Genomic DNA, 21,305 nt, shown 5'->3' with positions numbered 1-21,305 from the left:
AGTACCTGATTGGCAATGGAACCATTGATTAGATCTGGGACCAAAACTAGCTATGAGACTTGGGCAAGTTGTTAAACTTCTTCTGAAGGACATTTCCAACTTCAGTAAATTGGGTTTGACCATATGATCCTTTAGATTCCTTCTAACTCTAGAACACCTTGATTTAGTTGGGCACATTCTTCATAAGAGAATACCTATGTGTTCATAACCATAGGCATCAAATATGGCACAATTTAAAGGTTAACTTCCCTACCTGAGGAGACTTAGTGGCATCACTCCTGGGGACTCAGATGCAGGCACTGTTTCTGTGTCAGTGACTGGAGTGGTGGCAGTTGTGGTGTCCTCCAGCGAGCTACTCATAAAGGAAGTCGTGCTCGAGGCTGATGGGCTAGTGGTAACTGGAGTCTGTGCCTGCTGGGCTGGGTCACTTTCTTCAGCTTGTTGATCAATCTCTATAAACCAAGGTTAAGAAAGTGGTAAGGATTTTTTTTTCTTTCAAATGGGAATGGGAAGCTTTTAACCTTTAACTTGGAAAGTTTCTAACATATTTCATAAATATCAATTCTATAAAAGATTTACAGAAAAAATGTTTTTACATCTACACTGAATTCACTATTATCCTCATAATTGTAGACTCTACAGACCAAAAAAAAGGAACCAGCCCTTGTAATTATTCATTTCTTTTTGTTAGGAAAGGTTCTCTTAAAAACAACAACAAAAAGTCTCATTTGTGTATGTGAGATTTGACCAGAGATTCCCTAAAGATATTTTATCATTAAAACTGTATTTCCTTAGCACTTTTATTTTGATGCCTATTTTCAGTCTTTAAGCAAGCAAAGATGAAGACATGTAAATATAAGATTATGAAAACCTAGACAGAAACTCCATGCTCTGAAAAGGACAATGGCTCACAAAACAAACTACTCCTAAAAGTTGGGGGGGGGGGGGGTTGTTGCTACAAAGATAGCTAATTCTATTAAGGTTTGCTAAATGGCCACATACTTTCATAAACATCATGATCTTAACACTCCTATTAAATGCACCATGCACCTCTCTCTGCCTATTCACTGTCTAAGCTAAGACAGGAAGGAGGGGAGTAAAGAAAAAGGAAAGGAGAAAGAGAAAAAGGAAGGGATGAAAGAATAAAAGCAATTGAAGTTTCATTACAACAAGGGACTTTGTTTTGTCATTGCTGACTCCTCAGAACCTAGAAGAGTACCTGGCACATGGTAGGCATTCAATAAATATTTACTGAATGAATCTCATTTTAATCTTAGAATTCAAATTATCTCCAAAGGTGAGGATAAAAGATAAAACTAGATTTTTTTACATACAGTACAGAATCTATAAAAGTAATCCTTTAAAATGCCTCTGAGAAGTCATCAGAATAATATGTATTTTGAATCATATCAATAAATACTTGAGTATATTTTGTGGCATGAATTAAATTTCAGTTTTACACAATGTAGTAGTAATTATTAAATTTGAATGCTTTATAGATTTAAAACAGAAAATTATAGGTAGATTATTAATATAAAAGAAACAAAAAAGAACTGTTCACCTTGCAAAGGAAAAATGACATGAAAATTGCTTTTGCCAAAAAAAATTTTTTTTATAAATCACTTATAGAGTACATCAGTTCTGACAATTATAATTTCAACAGCACAAAAGCATTAAAAAAAAATCAGATAACATACCTTGCTTAATTTTGCCCCCAAACTGGTCTTCCAAAAGCCCACTGACCACTAATTTATAGATCATGGCTTGAGCTCGTTCCAGATCAGCTAATCCCAATGCTCTCTTTATGGGGGACCGCATGACTGCTCGCTTCACCATGTGTCGCATCAAGAACTGCAGGGCTGCACGCATCTCCACGTCTTCGTGAACAACTGGAGAGCTTGCACAGTCTGAGTTGTGGCCATTTTCAGCCAGAACTTTTGGTATCAGCAACAGCTCAGCATATTTACTACAGCCAAGAAGAGCACTAAGTGATTTCATAGCACCGAGGTAGAGATAAGACAACTGGACTGCTCTGATTTCTGTCTGGGGTATGTCATGGATTTTGGACATGTGTTCATGATTTTTTCTCTTTCCTTCTGTTATTTGGTGTTGGTATTCCACACCTGGCAGGGTTGGATCTAAAGAAAATGAAGCTATTTCACCTTCTGATTTGGAGCTTGTGGTACCCTGACTTTTGACATCGTCAGATGTTAGGCCTGTTCGCATATCTAAAGCAGATTCACTCTCAGTTTTCTGCTCAATGTCCCCTTTCTCTTCAGACTCATGTCGGTGTTTTTTTTCATGTCGCTTGGTGCTCTGTTTGCCCATGTCTTCGTGAATGCCAGTCAGATACGTGAGGTCCAGCAGCACAGAAGCCGTCAGGCCTCGGAATCGCGCCACGTCAAAAGGCAGTGGTTCACAGGGTTCCAGATTATACAATGGAGTATCACTAGGCGACCAAAAAGTTGGGAAGCTTTAATAAAGATCAGAATGACACAGGAAGAAGCAAGTGAGGGATAGACAGGAGGAAAGTACAGAATATAATGTAGACAAAATAAGATGCATCATGTACACACTACAGAGAATAATCTACACAAGCTAGAGAAGACATTACAGAGAAAAATTAGTCTACTATGAGAAAATGGGGAGATGTGATGTTAAATGCAAAAGCAATGAGATGTGCATGTGCTTTCAAAGAATATTTACCATAATATAATGTAAGCCAGAAATTAGCAAAATTTCTGTGAGCCAAAAAGTAAGTATGGGGTGAGCAAAAGGAGGTTTACAGTGTGGGTACATGAAATACAGAGTTTATTCTTGCATTAGTATTTATTCTTGTATTATACATTTTTCCACAGGAATAATTGTAAACCTACTTTTGCCCACCCCATATTTTAGACTCTGTAGGCCAATCTCTTTTGCAATCTTTCAACCCCACCACAATAGTGTGAAAGTGGCCAATGATACACCTAAATGAAAGGGTGTGGCTATGTAATATTATTTATAAAAACAGGAGGTGGGCTAGATGTTCTCTGACAATTCCTGATGAAAGCTATTTGGAAAGTCTGTATAATAAATATAGCTTATTATGTAGGTAATGGCCATTTATAACCTATCCCAGAGAAGGCATTGTTTCTTTAAAAAAATTGCTTTGTAATCTTCAATTAATGCTTCTAATTTATAGTTTAAGCAAAAATATAATCACATATTTCCTGATATTTGGCAAGAATTTCCAGATGTTTAAAAATGTTATAAGTATACAAAATGTAATAGAAAGCTTTAGCAAGTATAAAAAGTTTGGTGGTAAACATTTGTTTTATTAACCTAAGTCTTGGTTTCAACTTAACCAAGGAACCAAGAGGTCACTGATCTGATTCCCAGTCAGGGCACATGCCCAGGTTGTGGGCTCGATCCCCAGTAGCGGGTATGCAGGAGGCAGCCGATTGATCAAGTTTCTCTCATCATGTTTCTATTTCTCTATCTCTCTCCCTTCCTCTCTCTCTAAAAATCAATAAAAAGATTTTTTTTAAAAAGAATACTTAAAATCACAGATAATCCCAAACCTAATTTTAGTCACAAAAATGTTCTGTCATACATTCAAAGACCTCCTACACAAAATGTAATTAATGGATCTCCTGGCTGGCTTTTTTTCTATCCCAGTGAGTAATGGAAATGTTCAAAAAGCAAGAAACTAAATGAAAAATAGAAGAAAAGATCCCAGTTAAACATAAACTAGTGAGCTTACCATTTCTTCAAAAAAAAAACAAAAAACAGAAACTATAAACTTTATAAACCACTAGTATTCCAAGGAACACAAATTTGGGAAATATTCCTTTAGAAATCACAGTACTCACACACAACTATATGAACAAAAGTATTTAAAAAAGTTAACTGGCAGCTCACCTAAACACATAATCTCTCACTGCCCATAGGCAATGGCCCATGTCACCATTACATACTCATTTGTAACAAGTATAACTCAACAGATCGTACCTGATAGTAATTTCTGCTTCATCCCATTGGACCTTGGCAGACGTGCTGCCCTCTTTGACCACTCCCAGCAGTGTGGCATGGCGCCCAGTTTGCCTGTGAACACACCGACCTCCAACTCTAAGACCAGCATCAACTCCTCCTATCACTGCCAGCACCGGCCACACCTCTATGCAAAGGGTCCTCAGCTGCAGCTCTGAGAGGTCAGCAAGGCCATGTCTATTATGTTTACTTTTCTCTTCCTCTTTGCTCTCCTTCTCCTCTCTCATTTCATTTTCCTCTCGGCTTTGAACCGAGCGGCTTTTCTTTAGCTTCTGACCTGACTCTTTAATACATATTTTAATTTTGTGCAGCCTTTCCATCATTTTTTTGTTAATGCAGTAAGTCCAACGGTCTGTTCGGTGAAGGATTCGGATAAGCTGAATAGTGGCCTCTGCCAACACCGCTGCTACTGGACTACAAATGGGGTCTCCTGGAAGTAAGTCTCGTGGTGTGCCACGCATCTGCATATCACAAATTTTTACCTGTAAAAGAAAAAGGAGTGGAAAATACATAATAGTAATAGTTCTCCCAAATTATTAGTCACTATAAATTCTGACATGTGCAATCTCATGTGAAACTAATGTTTGGCCTCCTAATACCTGGTATTATATCACTGGCCCCAGTAAGGAGTGAGCAAATATTACAGATCTACTTAAATTAGTAGCATTATGATTCTCTGAAATAAGCTGCCCAGTCATTTAAAATTCCTGAAGCCTGTAAGTATCAGAACTGTGTGGCCACACGAAAGATGGATACAGACTAAGGTATATGTGACTAATTCAATTTAGTATAAAAAAAAAAGCCTTGAGGATCTATTCTCTTTCATCCTCAAGACTCCAGAATAATACTGAGTCCTGGGACCATCTTATATTGTTCAAGGGGCAGAAAGAAAATCATAAATCTAGATAATTGGGGTAGTCCCAATCTGAACACACATTTCAAGTATGACTTATAGAGGTTAAAAGAAGAGCAAGACTTAGTTCAAACCATAACTCTGCACAGTCTTAGAAAATTTAATCTCACTAAACCTCAGCTTTTTCATCTAGTAGGTTACTTTAATAGTAATAGTAGGTTATTTTAAAGATTAAATGAGACTATGCACATAAATGCTTATTACTACAATGCCAGACACAGTAAATGTTCAAAAATGTCAATGGTTAGCCTGAAATTATAACTTTTGAAAATTTAAAAAATATAGTTAAAAGCAGTGACTAAAATGTAACTTTCATGATTAGGATTTACCAAGTCCAGGCCTTCCATTATAGAAATATTATATATGAGACAGCGTGAAAACTTTCTACTAAAGAATAACTAGAAATTCTGAATATCAGATCTAGGCTGCACAACATCCTCAAGTAAAAGGATTGGGTGGAAAACAAATGGACCCACCAGTATAGGACACCATAGAGAAGTCTGTCTGGCCTAAGTTTTAGATGAGGAGAAAAAGAGTTTATGAAAGGGTATCTCTTTAATACAGTCCTCCCAAAGGTTTAGAGATTGAATTTATACCAACTACAAGATCTGAGAACCCCCTCAACTGAATAAATGAAAGGTAGCTTCCCCACCACAGTTGGAACATCCATTATTCTGCTAATACCTGATTACATTTAAGATTGTTTCTATATTTTTCTCTCATATTCATAATTGCCAATGAACCAGATTATCCCTAAAATATTTTCTTCTTCTTCTTTTTTTAATCCTTTATGGTACATTTTATTTCATTTTTCAGGTTTTTTTATTTCAAGAAAAAACAATTTTAAATATAATAATGTTACATGCAATAAACCTTAATATTTCAAGAAAAATGATCTTACATATAATAATGTTACATGGAATAAATATTAGTATCTCAAGAAAAATGATTTTAAATATGATAATGTTACATGCAATAAACACCAATTTTTCAAGAAAAATGATCTTACATGTAATATTACATGCAATAAACATTAATATTTCAAGAATAAAAGAACTTTAAGTATAATAATATTACCAAAACTATACTAACATAGTATGATATCACAAAAGTTGTAGGAAATATTAAAAATCTGCAAATAACAGGATTATTTCTATTAAATTCTAGTATTTTTCCCTCTGGCTCTATTTTTATTTATCAGTTTGTGTTGTTCATTATAATCCACAAATGAGTGAGATTATATGATATTTATCTTTCTCTAACTGGCTTATTTCGCTTAGCATGATGCTCTCCAATTCCATCCAAGCTGTTGCAAATGGTAAAAGTTCCTTTTTTACTGCAGCGTAAATTCCATTGTGTAGAATGTACCACAGTTTTCTAATCTACTCATCTGCTGATGGGCACTTAGGCTGTTTCCACATCTTAGCTATTGTAAATTGTGCGGCTATGAACATAGGGGTGCATATATCCTTTCTGATTGGTGTTTCTGGTTTCTTGGGATATATTCCTAGAAGTGGGATTACTGGGTGAAATGGGAGTTCCATTTTTAATTTTTTGAGAAAATTCCATACTTTCGTGAATGATTCATGTGCATTTGGGAAGAATGTATAGTCTGCTTCATTGGGATGAAATGTTCTATAAATGTCTATTAAATCCATCTGATCCAGAGTGTCCTTTGGAGTCTCTGTTTCTTTGTTAAGTTTTTAGAAGATCTGTCCAAGGAAGTCAGAGGGGTGTTAAAGTCCCCTACTATGACTGTATTGTTGTCAATCTCTCCGTTAAAGTCCTCTAGAAGTTTTTTTATATATTTAGGTGCACCAATATTGGGTACATAAATGTTTATCAGGATTATATCCTCTTGTTGGATCAATCCCTTTAGTATTATGTAGTGACCTTTGTTGTCTCTTGTGATGGTCTTCATTTTAAAGTCTATTTTGTCAGATATGAGTATTGCTACTCCAGCTTTTTCTTTCCTTTTCCATTTGCGTGGGAAATTTTTTCCCATCCCTTCACTTTCATCCTGTGTGTGTCTTTTGTTTTGAGGTGGGTCTCTTGTAGACAGCATATAGTTGGGTCATGTTTTTTTATCCATTCAGCTACCCTACACCTTTTGATTGGAGCATTTAATCCATTTTCATTTAGGGTTATTATTGAGAGGTACTTATGGCTAGGTTTCTCTCTCTGTTTCTTCTTCTTAGCAATCTCTTACAAGCAATCCCTTTAGCATTTCTTGTAATGCTGGCTTGGTGGTGATGAACTCCTTTAGCCTTTTTTTGTGTGGGAAGCTCTTTATTTGGCCATCTATTTTGAATGATAGCCTTGCTGGATATAGTAATTTTGATCTCAGATCCTTGCTTTCCATTACCTTGAGTACTTCATGCCATTCCCTTCTGGCCTTTAGAGTTTCTGATGAGAAATCAGGTGTCAGCCTTATGGGAATCCCTTTTCTCTTGCTGCCTTTAAGATTCTCTCTTTTGTCTTTAATTTTTGGCACTTTAATTATGATGTGTCTGGGCATGGGTCTGTTTGGGTTTTTCTTGTTTGGGGTTCTCTGTGTCTCCTGAATTTGTGTGACTTTTTCCTTTACCAGTTAGGGAAGTTTTCTACCATTATTTCTTCAAACACCTTCTCTATTCCTTTCTTCCTTTCTGCCTATTCAGGCACACCTACTATTCTAATATTATGTTTCACTTTGTCCCACAGCTCCGTTAAGCTGTCCTCCTGTTTCTTAATTGCTTTTTCTTTTTGTTCTCTAATTGAGTGGTATTTTCAACTCTGTCCTCTAATTCACTCATTTCATCCTCAGCTTCCCCTAATCTGCTGTGTATTCCCTTCCAATATGTTATTTGTGTTATGTCATTATTTATCTCAGACTGTTATTTTTTCATAGTTATTATATCTTTTTTCATGCTGTTGAGCATCTTTAACATCATTACTCTGAACTCTGTTTCAGATAAATTTCTTATATCTCTGCTTCATTTATCTCTTCTTCCGGATAACTCTCTAGTTCTTTCATTTGGGGAGTCTTTGTTTCCTCATTTTGGTTGTCTGTTTGGGTTTGTGACTATGTGTTAGGTAGATCCTCTCTACACCTCTCAATCTCTAGTGCCGGACAGTGTTAAAGGTTATTTCTGACTAGTTGGAGCAGGCAAAGACTCAAAGCCTCCAGAGACCACTTCTGTCTACAGACTAATAGGATTCTGACTTGAATTGCCCCCAGGCAATCATCCTCAGGTGTGGCAGGAGTTTTTTCAACAGTGTGGGGCAGTTGCTTCTGCCTGGAGGCTAATTGTTACTTTTAATCTCTTAAGTGGCCTCAAGGCAAGGTGTTTTCCAATAGGGTGGGTCAACTGTCTTCACCCCAGGCAAGGCAGGTGTCTATGTAGGAAAGATGTCCTCTGCTGTGTGAGGGAATGGCTCAGTCCAGGAAACTTGGGGTGTCTGCCTTCTGAGCTCTATCCCCCAAGTCCCCAGTCCTGGATTCTGCTCTCACAGCTCCAGTCCACTTCACCCTCCTTCTGCCAGAGCACAAGGTGGGTGGTTCCACAGGGAATTTTTGTGCATTGGCCCTTCAAGAGGGTGCCCGAACTTTCAGCTGCCACTCCGTGGCAGACAGCACCCCACTGCTTTTCACAGCGAGGTGTTATGTGGGTACCCTCCACAGATTTGGTGCTCTCTGATGGGGAGCCCGGCTTCGGGATTAGATCCCAGAGTTCTCAGTGGTACCCCCCCCACAGCTGAGCTATCTCTCTGGGACTTACTTCAGTTGCAGTCTGTGGGAGCCTGGCTAGGCCTTTCGCGCCTCTGCCCCTCCTACCAGTCTCTATTCGGTCTCCACCTTCGGACCTTGGGTTCTCTCCTGTGAATAGTCTGTTGATTATTCAGGAAGACTTTCTGTATTTCAGTAATTCCAGCTTGTTCCTGGGAACATGTCCATGCAGCATCCTCCTACTCTGCCACCATTTTTAATCTCCTAAACTATTTTCTATAATTGTTATAATTGCACATATACTTGAAAGTTGACTCACTCTATTCACATTGTCAGAATATCAAATAGTGCCTTAATAAAAAGCAAAGGCAATTTCTAAAAGAAATCTAACCTTCTTCTAGAATAGTAAATTACCTGAGCAGGAATTTTTAATGGTAGAAATAACTTATATTTATAAGCTCTATTTGATGTTAACAAGTATTAACAAATACTTTATGTTTTAGACTTGAGGTTTCATTACCTTTTCCCCTGGGTTGCTACTATAGAACATCACGCATGGGTACAACTCTGCTGCATCAACATCTTCAAAAGCTAATTTTGGTTCCTATAGTGTGGCACAGATGATGAGAAGAAAAGGAAACAAAATATTTTTAAAAATTGGTAATATACAAAAGATTCAAAGCTCTTAGGAAACAGAACAAAGTTACTACAGCCAAATCTCAATTAACCTTACTAACCAAGGAAACTCTACACATAATAAATAATCCTAATTTGTTTGTCTGTTTCAACCATGTTACTGAAATTTTACCATCTTTCTGTTGTTGATTTGGTGATCTATATATATAAAAGCCTAAGCGACCAGCCTACCGGCCAGTAGCTATGATGCACACCGACCACCAGGGGGCGGATGCTCAACGCAGGAGCTGCCAAGCTGTGGTCACTTGGCAGCAGCAATTCTCAGGTGATGCACCCAGAACCAGAGAAGAGGGAGCCCGATTCCAGGGTGCATCACCTGAGAACCGCCCTCTCACAATCCAGGACCCAACAGGGGATGTCAGAGGGCCAGTTTCGGCCCGATCCCCGCAGGCCAGGCCAAGGGATCCCACCAGTGCACAAATCTGTGCACCGAGCCTCTAGTAAATATATAAGAACCAAAAAGTATCAGAGAAAGGCAAAGAAGAATGGATAATCCATAAACTGAATAACTAGCATCTGAAAACTGATTTGAGTGTAAATAAAAACAAGAAAACATGCAATGCTTGTGAATGAGTTTTAGTACCTCTCCATTTTTCCCAAAGGAAATGGTCCTGGCTTCCATATCTAACACACAGGTAATGAAATCTCCTTGAGTAAAGCTGGACAATGTCAGAGTCTGTTCTCCATTGTGATAGAGGTTACCACTGTAGGCCCGATAGAGCCACATATCCGAGGTAGTACGGTGGTTAAAGTCATGTACTGGCCAACGAGAAACTCCAACACACGTGCCTTCATTACCTCTGTTTTCCTTCACAATGTAAAACTAAAATGAAAATGATAACATTCACTAATATTAAAAAATCTGTTCATATACTATTAACTGCATAAATCAATACTGAGGAATATATTTATAAATAATATTTATCCACTTATGGAAACCTAAGTTTATTTTTATTTTTTAAAAAATATTTTTATTGATTTTTTTACAGAGAGGAAGGGAGAGGGACAGAGAGCTAGAAACATCGATGAGAGAGAAACATCGATCAGCTGCCTCCTGCACACCTCCCACTGGGGATGTGCCCACAACCAAGGTACATGCTCTTGACCGGAATCGAACCTGGGACCCTTCAGTCTGCAGGCCGATGCTCTAGCCACTGAGCCAAACCAGTTAGCGCCTAAGTTTATTTTTAGACCAAGTGAAACTAATATATGAATAAAATATATTTCATAATTTTGTAAAGATTTTTCAACAAAATAAATTTTTACCTTGTAGAACATTTAGCTATTTTATTTTAAAAATTTTTCAATTAGAGTTGACATTCTAGTGAATGTTAATATTTTATATTAGTTTCAGGTATACAGCATAGTGGTTAGGCATTCCTGTAACTTACAAGGTGATTCCCCCAATAAGTCTAGTACCCACCTAATACCATACATAGTTATTATAATATTCCCTAGCTTGAGTACTTATTTTAAATAAGCAATTTTAGCTTACATCTTAATTATGAAGCTGAGAAAGTATATCTAATCCAGAAAATTATTAATGGGAAGCTTCAATTCTTAACATACAAATTATCTAACAACTCTCGTGTATACTTCTGTGCAGAAAAGAGTTAATATAGCAGGCCTGAGACCACTATCTTTAAAAAGGCATGCTTGTAACACAGGCCCTTGGCTGATATCTGGGAATTCAACTGGTAAAATGTCCTACATTGATCAAAACTGTCCCAAAGTGGTAAGCATGGCCTAGAATGTTTGAACAAACAATGTGGTCTATGTTGAAACCTGTTTTCTTTCTGGAAGTCTGGAATTTTGGTACATGACAGGCAGAGCATACCTTCATGACCAGCACCCAGTAGAAATCTTGGGTGTTAAGTCTCTAACGGCCTTACCTAAAACATCACACACATGTTGTTGCATTTTGTTGCTGGGTAAAGAGTATGTTCCATGTGACCTCTCATAGGAGGGAGAGAACATAAGAAAGCTTGCATATGGATTCCTCCAGATTCCACCTGTATCTTTTTCCCTTATGATCCAGCTATGTGTCCTTAATAAGCAAAGTTATTATAAGAAATCTTAGTCGTAACTACAACTACATGTTGAGTTCTATAAGTCTTTCTAACAAATCTTTGAATATAGGGATAATCTTGGGGGTCTCCAACACAGTGATGGCAACCATGAGATTCACTCCAACTCCAGCTCATTAAAATACAGTTATAGTCTCACTTGGGGAAAAAAAGAGAAGTAGGGAAAGACAAAACTCTGGTGCCTGATGGCTACGGAGTTACACCTGTTATGAAATAGCAGGTGAGTTGCTAACTGTTGTGAGAGGTAAAAGTTACCTATAGAATTAAAAAATAACAGATCCAAAAAAACCCAAACAAACAAAAAAAACAGATCCATCTCAAAAATATGCACTTCAGGCTGGAAAATCATCAGCGTCTAGCAGTGGTTCTCAACCTTCTGGCCCTTTAAATACAGTTCCTCATGTTGTGACCCAACCATAAAATTATTTTTATTGCTACTTCATAACTTTAATGTTGCTACTGTTATGAATCGTAATGTAAATATCTGATATGCAGGATGGTCTTAGGCGACCCCTGTGAAAGGATCATTCGACCGCCAAAGGGGTGAGAGAAAAAGAGAAGCCAAGGGAAAATTTGTTGTTTTTGACTCTAGACAGAAAAAGAAAGGACCCAAATATTCCAACAAATAGACTTTAGATAGGCCAAAGAATAAACATTAGCTTGCAGTTGCTCTTTTCTCCAGGTGGCTGGGAAAAGTTAAAAAATCCCTGAAGGTGCCCTGGCCGGTTTGGCTCACTGGTTAGAGCATTGGCTCTTGGACTGAAGGGTCATGGCTTCAATTCCGATCAAGGGCAAGTACCTCGGTTGCAGGCTCAATCCCCACCCTGGTCAGGGCACATGGGGGAGGCAACCAATTGATGTGTCTCTCTCACATCAATGTTTCTCTTTCTGTCCCCCCTTCCATTCTCTCTTAAGAAAAAAAAAAAAAGGAAAAGAATATCCTTGGGTGAGGTTAACAATAACAACATCCCTGAAGATGAGTTTTGGGTAGACCAAAAATAAGAGAACTGTATGCTGCTCTTTCCTCCAAAAGAGAGGGAAAGGGGTATTAAATCAGTTTCTAGGGCTAGAGCAAAGCTTTAAAAAGATTACAGAAAGAAAAAGAAAAAAGCCATGCCAACTATTTTCTTTAGTTTAGATACAACCACTGCTGTAGCAGTGCCTCTTATCCAATCAATTACCCTATAAAGGGTAAATTTACTGGTAAAAGTTTCAGTAAACTTGGGATCTGAGCGGGGGAAGTAAAATTTAAAAACAGCTGTGTTTTATGGCTACTGCATCTGGATGTATGATAAAAATGGATGTAAAATGTTATAGGCTTGTAACTTCATAAATGCTAAGAGATCGTCCTGATCAGTTAAAGCTGCAAAGAAAAAACATGCTCGTGGGACACAACCTCCTTGTTTTTTTTGCCACTTGTGGGTATACTGGAATTTAAACTCTTTAAGTATTAGAAATAAAACAGGTATCCATAACTGATGATATTTTGCTATGGTTTTTGCCTATTGGAGCCTCTGGAAAAAGGGAGACAAAATAAAAAGAATAGCAATCTCCAGATGAAGACATAGATATATTTTTAGAGTTGTAAAAAGAAGTTTTTAGTTGCCAATGAGTTCTTGTAAAATCAGATGTCTGATTCAGCCTGAAGTGCCTATTTTTTGAGTGGGTAAATTTAGACTCAGACTGACAATGCTTAAAAAGGGCTTAGGAAAGCCTTATCACTTGGACTTTAAAAAACAGCTGTATGGCACTACATCTAGGATTTCTTGCTGCCAAAAAAGTTGCTAGCTTTTTAGAATCCTGAATTCACAGATTCTAATTGCCTGGACCTGACTCTAAGTTAAAACCTGTTACTGTCTGCTATGGGCTGTTTCAACCCAACATGAACTGTGCTCAACTAAAGGCCCAATGGACAAAACTCAAACTCTGGGACTATTGCAGATTTTGGATTTCTCTCTGGTATCATAAACTATGAAAACATCATGGATTCTGGCTGGACTGTATAGATCTCTTGCAAATGCCCCTGGGAAAGGGCTTATTCTTAGATTTCTGACATAGAAACTGATTACCTTCCTAACTTGTGATTCTTACTGTAAGCTGAAAGTTGAGAGGGTATACCACCACAGGGTGTATGACCGCTCTGATTACTCTTAACAAATTAGACTCTTGACCTCTTCTTGGGAATTTCCCACTGCTATTGACTTATTATGTTCAGCTTTTTGGTTTATTTGCTTATCTCTACATGTCTCATCTTTCTTCCGATATACATGCCTTAGTAGATGAAGCTCTACCCGGAAAGAGATGGATCTTTTCTTAGGCTGCTCACTGGATAAATGATTATGATAAAAGGAGGTAGAAAATTTGGTCAATCTATTTTGAAACATTTTTTATTTTTTTATTAGTTTTTAGAGAGGGAGGAAGGAGGAGAGAGAGGGAGAGAAAGAGAGAGAGAAACATGAATTGGTTGCCTCCTGTATACGCTATGTATATTTTTCACTCACTTTCCATTATATTAACATAGTACACAATGATAGAATATTTACGTATAATGGTTTTTTAAAAAGTAATTTCATACATTTTTTCAAAAGAACCTGGAAAAAGGACTAAAATACAAAATGTTAAAAACTACTTGCAATTCTACGCACCTTCCACTGATAGCAACCAGAAGTTACTCCAGTTGATGCCAATCCATATCCTTTTCCTCCACTGCCATGAGTTAGTATCTGTCCATTCTCCACTAGGCAACATTGAGCTTTCTCTGGGTCAAAGGATACTTCTTGTATAGGGAGATTCTCATCTTCTTCCTCCAACTCTCCCTGCTTCTACCAGAAAGGAAGCTGGGTCAGTATTATGCAGTAATCTAGATCTCAGTTAATATATATTCTAAAATTGCTTGGTTTCAGCCTAGAAATATTTATTAAGTATCTACTACATACCAGTTAATGTGTAGGCAATAAAAACACAATGATAAATAGAGCATGGCCCCTGCCCATAAAGAGCTTCAATTAGGGGATAGAGAAACAAATAAATATGACCAATATTGTAGCTAAGAGAATAACAGAAGTTACATAACAGGTATATAGCAGCAAGATAAAAGTTTAAGTATCTAACTATGGTTGGAAAGGATAAGTAAGCATTCAAAAGAGAATAACTTGTGAGCTGGGTCCTGAATGAGAAGGCCTTTAGAAGCTGGTCAAAGGAGAGAAAGGCATTTAGGGCAGTATGCATAGCATGTGTCAAAGTATGAAGGTGCAACAGAATTCATTGATTTAAAGTAATTGCAAGCAATGTGGAAGTTCTGGAGGATGAGATTGGCAGAAAAGGAGCCTACAAAGAGAAAATGAAACAAAAGCATAAAAGGCCTTGAATGCTATTTTAATATTAAGTTTTACTCCCAAGAAATACTCCAACACTTAGATTAAATAGAAGAGGAAGAACCAATAAAAGAGAATGGTAAGAAAAGGCCATTTTACTGAGACAGAAGGAAAGCCAGAAAAAAGTGTGAAATCTGAAAACCAAAAGAAGAATTAGGTAGTTTTAGATGGATGGGTTCAAGCTATTTAGGAGGTAAAATCAATAAGGCCTACTGACTACATGGATAGGGACATTAGGAGATGTCTAGAGTTCCCAGGAATTCAGGGGTAAAGGTTTGAGGGGGAGACACCTGGGCTAGCACTTAAATTTGGAAGGTAATGCACATAGGCAGATGTGACTGAGACTGCTGGAAAAGCTAAGAACAGAACCCTGAGGAACACCAAAGTTTGAGATGAAGACAAAGAGAAAGTGGCTGCAAAGGAAAAATGCCTCCAAAAGGAATCAAGAATTGGCAGAGAATAGATGAAGATCTGGGAGAAGGCAGTGTTCTGAAAATAATAGAAGGCTAGAGTTTCAAAAGGTCAAGTAAGACAGGGAGAAAAAAAATGTACTGTATTTAACACTTAGCTTTGTCATTTAATTTCCATACTTTGATGGAAGATAAACAATTGGGTTGAAGAGATAATGAGAAGTAAGGAAGTGATTGAAACATGTATAAGAGTACTCTTCTGAGAAGCTTAGCAATGTAGGACAATAGAGAAGATGTGGAAAGGAAACAGAATAATGGGATAGAACAAGGTTCCTCAGAGGAAAAGGAATCAAGAGACAGGATATTCACTTGTGCTGTCTAAAAATACCTTTTGGGAAAAATCGATTACCTGTAGTTTTATTTCTTGTTCTTTTTCCTTTATCTGAATAGCATGTTTGGCCTGAGCAATTGGTGTCTCCCACATACAATCCGACAAAAGGGAAAATAGGCGTTCAACAACCTATTTATTGAAGGAAAAAGAATAAAATTTGTAAAGGTAATTTTAAGTTTAGGAAAAATAAAATCATTCAACTATAATACTAAGTCACATGTAACATTTTATTATATCAATGTCCTACAGCTACTTTGGGTGGTTGTAAGTTAAATATCTTTTTTTTTTTTTAGAAAGAGTATTAACTCACTAGAAAGTGGGTTACATTGCCCTCATGTTGCCTCACTATATACACCTCTGAATAGGCCGCACAACCTCATCATTTCTCTGTAGATGCCCAAACCTAGTAAGAAATTTCATAGATTTTCCTTTCCTTCTGACCTTGTAAGCATTCACTATCCCTTCCTTCTTACACCCCATTAATTTCTTTCTCCTTGGTTAGAGATGAAATTATAAGAAAGGAATCTCAGAAGTAGAAGTTTTGCTACTGAGAAAATGACACATTTACAACTGAAGAAACTCTAGGTTTAGATTTTGGTTGAATCATGTTGTAGATGTCAAAAACATTTTCTAACAACTTTAAAAATAGAAACCTGGGCCATTTGATCATCTTCTACACCAGACTCACAAGCTGGTAGCACAGCCTCAAGGACGTGAAGGGCAAGGAGCCTTGTTCTTAAGTTACCAACTAGAGGAATACCTAAGGAAGGAAAGACATTTTCTTATTATTAATGTAACTGAAATTCAAAGTTTAAATGAGCTTCTTGAAAAAATATTCAAGGCTGCTAAGCATATATGGGTGAAATGGACTTCACTTCAACTTATTATCACAATAATTCTGGACTCATCCCATACCCATACCCATGTGCCAGGTTACTGTGCGATGGATTTCATACACATAATTTTGTTGATCCTCACAAACCCTACAGTATTATATCCTGATTTTACTGCTGAGGAAATTGAAGCTCAGAAACATTAACTAATTTGATGAAGCCACACAGCTCAGTGGAGGCAGAGGTAGAGTTTTAAACACGTCTGTTAATCTCTAAAGCTAAGATTTATCATACCCTTTCACTGCTTCTTCTCTGACTGACCTGACTGCCTCAGAGAGATTGTTAGGATTAATGGGAGTAAGCAATTTGTACGTTCCTAAAGTAAGCACAATGAGAAGCTATAAGCAAAACAAAGTAATCATATCATGGTAAGAAAGAATGAACACATTCAGATTTGTATTCTGATAATCAAAATCTGTGCCAAATTATCATATTAAACAGGATATTTTCTGATTATTTTTATTACTGTAATTTGAACAAACAGGAACAAGTTCTCAATTAAATCCATGATCTTGTACAGGGCTATTTTCTATTATTAATTCCTATCAATTTTACTTCTAAAATTAGTTTTCTTTTCAACAAATAAAGTACTTATAAAACAAGAAAAAAAAGTCTTGAAATCAGGTCAAGTATCCGATGTTGTTAAAGTCTGGCATTATCTGAATAAAACACATGTTATGTATAAAAATACTCTAAAACAAGACAAAAGTAATATACCTGCAGAACACTTCTGAGACGCTATATTCAGAAGCACTTCTGTCCACTTTGGGGAAGCCATTTTTGACTGAATTGCTTTTGAAGATACAACTCTGCGAAGAAAAACTAGAAAATCCCCCAGATGCAGTTCGGCTGCATGTTGCTTCCTAAGAGCAGCTGAAGAATGAAGAGACAAGTTTACATTATAGTCAAAAGCCAACAAACAGGAAATAGCCTTATATCAAATAAGTTACATTTAGATTGCAGCAAGCAAAAACCTAAATTTAACGTCTAGATTGTCTGCTGCTGAATTTTTACAATTTAAATAACAGAATGGGGAAAAGACAGAAAATAAAGCCAAATTTAAAACATCTTTTATCTCTGTGTACAACAGTGTGTTGCTAGAATAAAATATGTATACTTGGTTTTCTATATATTTTTAATATTATTCTATAAAACAATAGTTCCCTACCCAAGTCTAGAGTTCTACTGGACAGAATTAGTGGAAGATGTATGAAAAATTATGTATGCATGTGTATATGACTAATAAGAGAGTTCATAAATTTAATCACATTTTCAAAAAGTTCATGATTCCACCCCACCAGTCAAATTAAGAATCATATCTCTAAAAAAGACTGTATTTTCAGATTCTACAAAGAAGCAAATTTCTAGGCCTGATTCTGGTTTGCCTGAGCTCAAAATCTGTAAGATTTTTCACACAAACTTGCCCTAACCAAACTTCCTAGTTTTCCCATCAGCATCAGCACCAGCCTTTCTCTTGTCTCATAGTTTCCCTCCACCCTCTGCTTTTGAAGCCAGAGAACCATCTGTTCTTCCTGTAATACACCATGGTATGGTCTCTCATCATCCAACCTTTAATACCTCCTTGTCCTGGCAAAGTCCCACTCAGAACCAGGGGAAAGTGTGCCAGTGGGGCAACTGCCCAGAATGTCAATCCCCAAGGGGCATTAAAACATAGAAAATCTTAATAATTTAAAGACAAGTGTATATAGCATTTCTTTCAGGAAGATCCTGGCATGTTAAATTAAGGAAAACACAGACAAGTCACTTGTGATAGATAGATAGATAGATAGATAGATAGATAGATAGATAGATAGATAGACAGACGGATAGACGGATAGATGGATAGATAGATGGATGATAGATAGATTACTGGCCATCTAAGCATGCCCCTTCACCCCGGCCCCCAACCCCTGCCACTAAGGGGCATGCTTAGATAGCCAGTAATCTATCTTCACAGATGTCTAATTAACTAGAGGACTTACGTTTTACTGAGATGGGTGTGCAAGTCCATGACTAAACTGCTAGGAACGATATGAGGGGAAAAGCTAGTAACTCCTCTACATTTCTTCTACACAGTTTCTACCTCTTCTTTACTTAAGTGTTAATAAGCAAATATTTTTTTATAATATTAGTTTGAAGAATATAAAATTATTAGCCTGCCCTGAGTACCCACATATCTCACTCCAACACATTCCTTCAAAATCCAGTTCAATGAACCTTTAGCTTTTGGTGGAGAAACCTGGGAGAATTTCTTTTATGAGGCATCCATCCTATCCACCCCCCTTACTCCCAAGCAAGTATTTCTATAAGACACTAAATTAATTAAATTAATTAATGCCTGGAGACATTATATATAAAACTGGTTGATAGAACTTGATATAATTTGTGTTTCATTATCAATAGTACATTTGAAATGAAGGGTACACCTTTCAATTAAGAATTTTAGAGGGCAGCCTGCCTCTGAACACCTGGCCAGCACTGACTAGACTCAGACTCACTCCCAGCAATCCCCATAAATCAAGAATTGCAATGGCCTTCTCTCCAGGATGAGGTGAGGGGAGTAGATGTGTATTCGACCTGCTGAGATTGACTCACAGAACTGTTTCATTCTTTCCTGGATATGGGAGGATCCAGTTTTCTTGGGAACCAATAGGCTGAGAAGTAACTCTACTATGTATTCCCTGCTGTCCATATGTGCAATACTCAGCACAGAATAGTGAGAAGCTATCACCTTAACAACCCTGTATCTACCACTAGGTCGCAGGAAAACAGGAGGTGGAAATAAATGCTTGTATTTATTTTATCAGACCTAGTGAGCCTGTATATGCTCTATCTATAAACACCACACTCTTTATATAAAACGGAAGAAAAAATTTGCCATAGGTTCAGTCTCTGAAACTAAAAGCTAGTCCTTAATCAGACTCATACATCCTCCTAGATTCTGACTTAAGAGATTTAGCTTTTTCTTATGAGTTTCCTGTTTTGCACTGTAATTATTTGTTTACATGTATGCCTCCCTTATTATCCTAGAAGGTCCTTCAGAACAACAATAGTTTATCATTTTTGTAACCCCAAGTAATTTCCTCTATCTACCCACCTATCTATAGATATTGGAATATCATATTATAATATTAATATCCATTGAGCTCTCACTGTGTGACAGACACTGCTCTGTTTTACATGTATTAAATTATTTAATCCTCATAACAACCTTAGGCAATTGGTTCTATTATTCTTATTTTATAGATGAGGGAATTGGAGCACAGAATGGTTAAGTAACTTGCTCTCTATGCATCCATCCATTCATCCATACATCCACGCTTCATTTTGTCTGTGTTATCTATGTATCTACCCATCCCCTGTAGTTTATTATGGTAATCAGATATGGTAGTTTCACACACATTTTTAAATAAATGACCAATTTTATACCTTTACTTCCTTAATTACGTAACATACATTGTGGTGGTTCTATTCAGGGTTTAATTAATTTAATTTACTGAAATACAATGTTCACTACAGTTTTTTAAAGCTATGAGCAGATGATCATATTACAGCAATCAAAAATTATAATGGCTAAGGATAACAAGAATCTTTTTAGTGACTAGGGAACAGAGCAGCTAACCTAGCAAGAAATTCAACTCCTCTAATTCTAACCCAGTTCCCAAATAATAAAACCCTTGGTCCTGGGGAAACACTTAAGTCAAAAGTATGATTAGAGATGGGTTGTCAGGATCAGATGCTAAAAAAACATATCCTGGGGAAATTAGTCACCTAGAACCTCTAGGTTCTTGAACCAGGACAGCCAAGGAGACACTGAACCTAGACAGTAAGCAATATGGTCACTACATCAGATTTAATGGACTTTAAGGAAAGAAGGTTTAGTCAGAAACCCACCTATATCATACACATTGGTATAGAAAAGGAGTTTCTAAATGAACAAATAAAAATCCTTTCAAGCCCACAACAGAAAAAAGTATACATTCTAATGATATGCACACAAAGGGACTCAATAAATGCTTGTAAATAATGACAGAAAAAAGGGTTTGTGATAGATACCTCTGAAATCTCTCTTCTCAGTTTCTCCACTGGAGTCAAGTTTTTTTTCTTCTTCTTCACCATCTTCTTCTCCTTCTCCAAAAGAGGCCATAAGTAGTACACCAGTTTGGGATAACAAATTCTTCAACTGACTACAGAGTAGATCCAACAAGGATTGAACTATCTTGGGGCTCAGTTTATCAGCATAGGTCCTACATGAAATAACAGGAAAAAAATAAATGGTAATAACACAGAAGGGCAAATGTTATAATTAAACACATAAAGGAGATTAGGAGAAAAGTGAAATTACTAAAATGTGAAAATACCAGACGCAACACAGTTCTATCAAGACATCTATAATGCTCACCCTGTAGTGATGGCTAGAATCTGGAGCAATCTTGTACTAGCCACTTTTAAAGCTGTGCTAAGCTGAGAAACACCCGTCTTCGGCAATAACTGCAAAGGCTGTCCTAGCATAGTGTCTGTGCCACATAACTGCGATAATACATTTAGCAGACCAGTGGAAATTGCCAAAGAAACATCCACTGGTTGATAGTGAACACTCAAAGCAAACACTGTAACCAAAAGGAGACGCTGCTGGGCTTCTAAAAAAAAAATAAAGAAAGAAAGACAATTGAGAATCTCCTTTTAAGTAAATGAAGCATTTACTAAAATGGACTATATTCTAAAATATAAATACTAATATGGAATACCATTACAATTTCAAATATTTATTCTTTACCTGTAAGTTGATCTATTAATGTC

The 21,305-nt window shown here is 36.9% G+C and overlaps 1 protein-coding gene across 2 annotated transcripts in view; it reads right to left on the bottom strand.

The window, feature by feature from the left end:
• Nucleotides 1-21,305, bottom strand: part of HERC1 (HECT and RLD domain containing E3 ubiquitin protein ligase family member 1) — a 177,983-nt gene that overhangs the window by 55,999 nt on the left and 100,679 nt on the right. For both annotated transcript variants that reach the window (XM_023757829.1, XM_023757830.1), the window contains exons 29-39: nt 20,908-21,145; nt 20,562-20,752; nt 17,223-17,378; nt 16,266-16,372; nt 15,631-15,741; nt 14,083-14,259; nt 9,934-10,173; nt 9,175-9,258; nt 3,994-4,514; nt 1,698-2,473; nt 254-452 (exon numbers count right to left, since the gene is read on the bottom strand). In XM_023757829.1, coding sequence (XP_023613597.1) covers nt 254-452; nt 1,698-2,473; nt 3,994-4,514; nt 9,175-9,258; nt 9,934-10,173; nt 14,083-14,259; nt 15,631-15,741; nt 16,266-16,372; nt 17,223-17,378; nt 20,562-20,752; nt 20,908-21,145 — 2,800 coding nt within the window. The remainder of the gene's footprint in view (nt 1-253; nt 453-1,697; nt 2,474-3,993; nt 4,515-9,174; nt 9,259-9,933; nt 10,174-14,082; nt 14,260-15,630; nt 15,742-16,265; nt 16,373-17,222; nt 17,379-20,561; nt 20,753-20,907; nt 21,146-21,305) is intronic.

This window comes from Myotis lucifugus, unplaced genomic scaffold, assembly GCF_000147115.1.
Source record: "Myotis lucifugus unplaced genomic scaffold, Myoluc2.0 scaffold_115, whole genome shotgun sequence".
Classification (NCBI taxonomy): domain Eukaryota; kingdom Metazoa; phylum Chordata; class Mammalia; order Chiroptera; family Vespertilionidae; genus Myotis; species Myotis lucifugus.
The sequence above is the reverse complement of the archived record's forward strand: the minus strand, read 5'-3'. Positions and strand labels throughout refer to the sequence as shown.